General features: G+C 43.5%; 4 protein-coding genes across 6 annotated transcripts; 2 read left to right on the top strand and 2 right to left on the bottom strand.

Annotated features, from left to right (window-relative positions):
- Nucleotides 1-260: 260 nt before the first annotated feature.
- RB195_011987 (uncharacterized protein) lies at nucleotides 261-2,934 on the top strand (the record flags this gene model as incomplete). 2 transcript variants are annotated; one of them, XM_064193637.1, is made up of 2 exons in its annotated part: nucleotides 261-358; nucleotides 2,580-2,934. In XM_064193637.1, the coding sequence occupies 2 exons, from the start codon at nucleotides 261-263 to the stop codon at nucleotides 2,932-2,934; spliced, it is 453 nt and encodes a 150-aa protein (XP_064051219.1). The 2 variants fall into 2 exon arrangements, with proteins under 2 accessions (XP_064051219.1, XP_064051220.1); XM_064193636.1 differs by lacking the exon at nucleotides 2,580-2,934 and having other exon boundaries at nucleotides 261-494.
- RB195_011988 (uncharacterized protein) lies at nucleotides 2,444-2,985 on the bottom strand (the record flags this gene model as incomplete). Its single annotated transcript, XM_013437496.2, has 3 exons — nucleotides 2,444-2,503; nucleotides 2,559-2,821; nucleotides 2,892-2,985. The coding sequence occupies 3 exons, from the start codon at nucleotides 2,983-2,985 to the stop codon at nucleotides 2,444-2,446; spliced, it is 417 nt and encodes a 138-aa protein (XP_013292950.2).
- Nucleotides 2,986-3,428: 443 nt separating this feature from the next.
- On the top strand, nucleotides 3,429-4,581 carry RB195_011989 (uncharacterized protein; the record flags this gene model as incomplete). 2 transcript variants are annotated; one of them, XM_064193639.1, is made up of 6 exons in its annotated part: nucleotides 3,429-3,538; nucleotides 3,846-3,893; nucleotides 4,154-4,214; nucleotides 4,277-4,292; nucleotides 4,327-4,424; nucleotides 4,510-4,581. In XM_064193639.1, the coding sequence occupies 6 exons, from the start codon at nucleotides 3,429-3,431 to the stop codon at nucleotides 4,579-4,581; spliced, it is 405 nt and encodes a 134-aa protein (XP_064051221.1). The 2 variants fall into 2 exon arrangements, with proteins under 2 accessions (XP_064051221.1, XP_064051222.1); XM_064193638.1 differs by lacking the exons at nucleotides 3,846-3,893; nucleotides 4,154-4,214 and having other exon boundaries at nucleotides 4,277-4,424.
- Nucleotides 4,582-5,472: 891 nt separating this feature from the next.
- On the bottom strand, nucleotides 5,473-6,396 carry RB195_011990 (uncharacterized protein; the record flags this gene model as incomplete). The annotated part of the gene is made up of 2 exons (XM_064193640.1): nucleotides 5,473-6,147; nucleotides 6,274-6,396. The coding sequence occupies 2 exons, from the start codon at nucleotides 6,394-6,396 to the stop codon at nucleotides 5,473-5,475; spliced, it is 798 nt and encodes a 265-aa protein (XP_064051223.1).
- Nucleotides 6,397-6,741: the final 345 nt, after the last annotated feature.

The following is a 6,741-nucleotide window of genomic DNA, read 5'->3' on the forward strand; positions in this document are numbered from 1 at the left end:
AGAAAACGCGCATCAGAGGACGTCCATAAGCATCGGAAAGTACATCATGCTGCGGTGGTACTGATGAGAAGAGAGTAGGAGGCCGCGTGGTAGCTCTGAGGAACGACTAAAATAATCCGTTGGCGGGGTTTCACTCAACGACTTTGGTCTACTGCGGTAGCGTAGAGGGCTCAAACTCTGGGTCGTAAGTGCTCACGTATTTACGGAGCCCGCTAAAGACGGTGGATCACAAGGACGCTTTTCAAGATGAACTCAACACAATGATGTTCAACATATCCAATCAACACGCGGCTATTGCTGAAATTGATGCGAACGCAACTATGGGTCTCGAACAACAATCCGACGGTTTTGGAAAACGGTACTACCCTGCGGAGCAAACGTCGTACAACAATCGTCTAGTGGACCTTTGCGACCATGCATCGTTGCTTCTACATTTAAAAGGAATCACCGACCCCATCAGCTTACGTAGCAAGTATCAACCCTTTAACGCCTGAAGAGCAGCGCAAGTGGAAGATGAGAACCTTCAAACTTCTGCTCGATTACGCGCACTGACGAAGAACATACCTTTGTCAGACATACGAAAATTTAGAACTGTGTGGGATGTCACATTCAACTCCTACCACCGCCCAGTTCTTCTCATCTTGTGGGTACGGTTTAAGAAAAGAAGTTGAGGAGTTCAACCTTAAAGGCACCATACCGCGAATCTGACGTAGCATGGATTTCCCATAGAAAGCTTCTGTGCAGGATTGTAGATTGCGGAAAAGTAGGTGGTTCCGCTTATCTCTACGTACTGGCTAGCCGTAACAGCCCGTAAGCCGCCGTTTTTTTTACGACGGCTTACATTGCAATACGCCACCCTTATGTCCGCGCCGCATCAACGAGTGACCCTTCGAGGATTTATAAGGTGTCCTCACCAGCCGGTTCAAGTTAAACTAATGAGTAAACTGCTGATGGGAACAAAACGTGCACATCGAGGCGCTTTCTCATGCACTGCAAGCGAACTGAAGCGATTTCCACAGCGTTTCTAGCGGCGATGACGGAGACATGGGCGGAACCATGTGTTTTCCGCAATCTATGACACCCGTACAGAAACTTTTCATGAGAAATCCATACCATGTCAGATTCATGGTGTGCTGTCTTTAACCGTAGATTGACATGGGAGATCTGAAAGACGAAAAATGCAGAAAACAATCCTGACAGCGGGTGTCGATCAATATTGAAGTGCGAACCAAGAAGAAGTCTAGTCTAGAAGTAGACGCCGACTCTTTTGTCGTATTGTATTCAGGACCCTGCCAAAAGAACGCTTCCGGTTGTTATGTTGTAAAAGAAGTTCGCCTTTGCAAAGACGAAGATCCACGTACAATTCTTTTTGTGTCGTCCGTACTACTGGCGATCTGAACCGGGAGAAAAGTCTGAGAAGAAAGTTACGTTGTTAGTTGAAACGTGAAACGCGAGAACGAATGGATATCAAAGGCGAAGAAGTTTGAAATGGCTTTGAAGGAGAAGAACTTGAGAAAAGCATATGTTCTGCTGTCATTGACAGTCAACGATAGGAACCTCTTCATTTTGCCACACTGTGAATAGAGTTATATATCTGTACATATACATATTCAATATAATATATACTTATATACGTTGTCGTTATAGATCTCATGCGAGGAACAGTTGAGTACTCTCATTGATGTATTTCTTTCACCATTTGGATGTGTTTGTTCTCGCTTCAAACAGAACAAAGTTGCAACATATCGTCCAGCTTCTATCGAAATTATAGCAGCTGTAGCATACGGTTCACGAGCATGTCATTATATTCAGCACTTCACCACAAACACGACGAAAAAAGAAGTAAACGCGAAACTTTGATTATTCTCATCTTTATGGAGTATTTTCTTCACACACCCACACACGCACACTGCTCGGTGCAGTTGCGTAAGCAGCGGCGCGGCGGAGCGTAGCGGCTACGATCAGGTGTGGACGTTTTCTGGCATCCTTGCAGTTAACGATAGTCATCACCACGGCAGCGCCTTCGCAGTCGCTTACGGAGCAGCACCGTCTTTCATATCGTTCTGATCCTACTGCAGCTAGTCGCAAATAGGTCAACATTGATAATTTTGGATGTTCCGAGTTCAAATTTCGACGGATCACTCAAAGAAATCTTTCTAGATTTTCATCGTCATCTTATTGCATCCTTCTAAGCTAATTTGTAATTTACTACTAAGGATTCCTTTATTTACGTACAGAAAAAAGTAAAAAAAAATCAGCAGGATAATGTAGTCGATCACTGGATTGACACTACACCTTCGCACGAGAGGATGTCATATTTTACCTGTCTGCTATGGAACTCCTCAAAATTTGTCTGAATCGTTTGCGTCAATGGGGTTTGATTTGAAAAGAAAAACACGTAAATACTTTATTCTTGGGCGTAATTATTTTTTCTCAAATTCTGTTAAACAATCGTAGCTGCCAATGGAAATATTACTTGTAAGAGTTGCAGTAGCACGGTCAACTAAAATATTCATTATTATTGGAGCGTAAAGGAGGGAAGATGAACAATAACTTACCAAGGCTATTAAAGTGTCAAGAATTGGGACACCAACGGAAACGCTAAGAATATTCCCACTTCCACCATTTCCACTAGTCTGCCCTCCTCCAGTAATACCTCCAAGTAGTCCACCACCACCACCAGTGACTCCGCCAAGTACAGTACCGGCGACTCCGCTAAGAAGTCCGCCACCAGTTCCGCCTCCACCTCCGCCGGTAACTGAACCAAGAACTCCGCCTACAGCGCCGCCACCACCACCACCGGTCTGTCCTCCACCGCCTCCTGTAAGAACATATATGGTTCATGTGACTCTAGAAGAAGGTCATCTTGATCCGTCAACACTCAAACTGACCAAGTACATTTCCGAGCACTCCATCAACCAGCGACGCTGTTGAAACTTGAAAAAACAACGTAAAATATATGAAGATCATGTGGGCTGCAGACATCGTCTTCTGGAAATCACAACACATTTTAATATTATTGTGGTCACCTATTTGATGGGGTGAATACGGAACGGATCAGCCTCGCTTCATCCGCGCGGAATTCATCTGATCTCCGATTTATCTGCTTTTATATGCTTCTTGCTACAAAATGGCAACTTCCGATGGAGGTTTCTGGATTGGTCGTGTAAACAAGCGTGATGAATGTTGATTTTGGCAAATACGATCCAATTTCATTTTTCATATTGCGACTAACGATAGTTGTTTTTGAATTCACGCACAGCATGACGACTGCAGAGCTTTTAAAATTCTCTGCTCTGTTTTATTTCACTTTAAAGCCTAATCTACTACTTTTTTTAACTTCATTTTTAAGCTTATAACCTCCTACGTGGAGTAATCCGTGATCCTTCGGGGGGGTCAAAACAACGGGAAACAGTGGATTACCGAGGATGGTGGAACAGTGGATTACCGAGGATGGTGGAAATCCAGTACAATGCGCCAAGTCAGTGTTGATCTATGTCGTTCAATTCAATGATCATAACATGATCATGGATCATAGGTCAGCATTCGAATTCCAATTCATACATCCATTGTTGACGAAGCATATGAGTTTCAATCCACGGTTGGTGATTCAATTACCAAAAACATCAATTGAAGATGAGTTCGGAGATTTCAGAGATCAATCCGAAGCGGTGACGCAAAATTCAACTGGCTTATTTTTCATCTGATTGAGCCCCTAGAAATTGAGTAATGAGTATTGTCGGGGGAAATATCCACTACGAATACCTGATGTGGGAAAGAATTAGAAAAGGAAATGACAGCAATCCTATCTTTTTTCCAGGTCCCATCTTTTCTCTTCTTTTCAGGTCCCATCTTTTTTCTACTCATCCTTCTTATCCAGCACTGTTCATAACGTGAGGTAACGTAGCTTCAATAATAAGTAATTTAACGACTGTGGAACCCGTATCCGCGGCTATGTTGAATTCCAATAATATTTTGCCCCATCCAGTTAGAATTTTGACAAATCGAAATTTGCTGGATATTTTTACCTACTATGCGAAGTGATTCTCATAACAACTGCGGAATAACATGTTTACAGTTTGCTTTTTTAATTACATTTAGCTTACAATTCATCCGAATTTTTCCACACAAAACCTTATTCAGGTATACGAAGTAAACAATGGTATTTGGTCGACGGTAACACCGTACAAAAGGAAGCGGATTTGTCGCTGATGGTGGCGCATTTATTTTTGCTAACGTTTATTTTTTACTGTGAAAATTAACGTGTGTACTTTAGAATGAAGATCGGAGCAGTAATTCTTCTCACTATTCTTGTTATTCATCAAGTCTCTACCGCGGAAGTCACTGACAGCCCAACTGGAGGCGTCGGCGGTATTCCAGACCTCGGTACAGCGCTTAAGCTCGTCCAGCAACTTCTCGCCGTGGTTCGTGTTCTAAGATACATTCAATACGATACGTCCATAAGAGAATTCATGAATAACTTCTTGAATTTGACTCCGTGGTTTTCAGATTCTTAAAATTCTCCTCAACGCTGTACAAGGAGCTGGTGGACTTGTGGGTGGTGCTGCCGGAGCTACATAAATAGTGTGAAAGAAAGAGAAAATAATAAATTCATTCCATACCAATATCGGGCACGATGACACTTTTTCTGGTTCCGTAATACATAATACATCCTTGCCTAAATCAGCTGAGCTGATCTGACTGTTGGAAATGATTTGATGACAGAAATTTGAAAAAGTGATCGTGCTATGAATATGAAAAACATTAACAAATATGCATTTATTGTTCGCTGCTAAGCACGTGACCTACCGATCTGTCAAGCTCTAAAAATGATTTTTTTCTCGAGCGAGAAGAACAAAACACGTTGAAAGAAATATTTATTTTCTCTGATGTACTGAGAAAAAATAACACACATAGTCAAAGGTGTAAAAAACACGTCGAAGACTTGAACCAAGATTATACCTTCTTCGGCAGAGTGGATTTGCTAACGAGTCAAATAAGGGATGAAGTACTATTTGGAAATTTAATGCCCAAAGAAATGGAGAATATTTGTGGGAAAAATTAGGGAGTAAACTTTGAAGAAAACGATTGGATGAAGCTACGGAGAGAAGTTTTTGAGCCAACCCCGTATATATTTTGATGTTAAACATTTTGATGTTAAACAGAAATTTCCCTTGAAGGGCTCCACGAAGAAATCGGACCATCGGGTCGGCGGTCTCGGCCTCGGTCTCCCGTGGCTTAGAGGCACGTTCAGCACAGGCTCGCAGTCCTCTGAACAGCCACCTTGGGACATGGAGTCCTAAAGTATGCAACCGCCGTGCACGACTTCTTTCCTCGTTTGTTGCCGACAGCAGATGTTCTTCTCCGTCATGTGGCTAAGTCTTACTTTCGCGTGGGGGCAGTGGGGGCGAGGGTGATCCAAACCTCTACAAAAGAATGGTTTTCCGCATCAGTCACCCCATTAGGAGACTCCTATGTCCACCCACGATGATTTTTCTTCATGAAGAGCGAATTTTCATGAAAGAGGCTAACGGCTGACAACGGCCCGGGGAGACGATTGCCATTTTTATTGTGGTTCCGTAGTTCAAATCTTCCAATCTTGTATTCCTCTTCGAGTCCCTTTCCTAGTTTTGCATTGAAGTCTCCAACTACGAATTTGTAGAAGGACTTCTCGTTACGATTCACCTCCTCCAGCTCCTCATAAAACGCGTTCAATTCGGATTCATCACTTGCTGGTGTTTGTGAGTGCCAGTTGATGATGCTGATAGGTTTTTGGCGCAGAGGGCGGAGGCGAAAAAAAAAACAGACGAGGTGACAGGATCTCGTAAGAATCAACGAGATGGACGACAACAAACGAGTGCACAACAAAATCAACACCGCTCGCGTTTTCGTTTTCGAACGTTTTCTTCGCAAACGACGAGCACCATCATTCGTCTGTCGTACGTTGCTCCTTATATTTTTGGTCTCTTGCAGAGCAATCACGTGAAACTTAATACGCTCTGCAGCTCCGAGAAGGGCATGTAGATCAACGTCTGTGGACACTGTGGACGCAACGTCTGTGGACACTAAGCACAGAGCCTGAGACAGTTCCCATGGCGAGTCGTACACGTGTCGCTTCGGTCCAGAGTCGAAGACGTCCTGAGCAACCTGAGATCTGATCGTCTCTTACCGGTCGCCATACCGTCCGACATCTGAGACGGCAGGGCCCAATGTGCAGGGTACTATATATGCTGGAGTAGCCAATAGACTTTTCTCCATCCTAAACAGCCCTACCATGCCTAGCTTAGCTTTCACCACAGGTCGTCGCCTAACCTGTAAGACACCACCCACTTTGGAATATCTTGCCAAAACGGTGGTGAATCTTGACAGTGGTTTACTCTCAGCTAGGTTTTCCATTCACAGGTCTTGGAATGTCAGAGGCGTAGAACTCCTTCTTAGCTTGGAAGACCCTGACAGAAGACGTACCTCCGCTCTGCAACACAGATCGGCGAGTCACCTCCACGCCACTATGAGGTGGTTAACAGTTGTGGAGGCTCCCCTTCATCTAATGCCAGAAATTATCACAGCTCTTAAGCTCTCAACAAGCTCTTAAGCTCACGAGTTAACAATTGTCACCGGTTATTCGGATAAAGTAATATTAAAGTTTAAAAATTAAATTAATTAATTAATTAAAAATTCGGCTGTGATAGCTGTGAGGACGGACGGTTTATACAGTACATACCTTCCTTTGTGCACCATAGC

Source organism: Necator americanus, chromosome III (genome assembly GCF_031761385.1).
Source record: "Necator americanus strain Aroian chromosome III, whole genome shotgun sequence".
Lineage (NCBI taxonomy): Eukaryota > Metazoa > Nematoda > Chromadorea > Rhabditida > Ancylostomatidae > Necator > Necator americanus.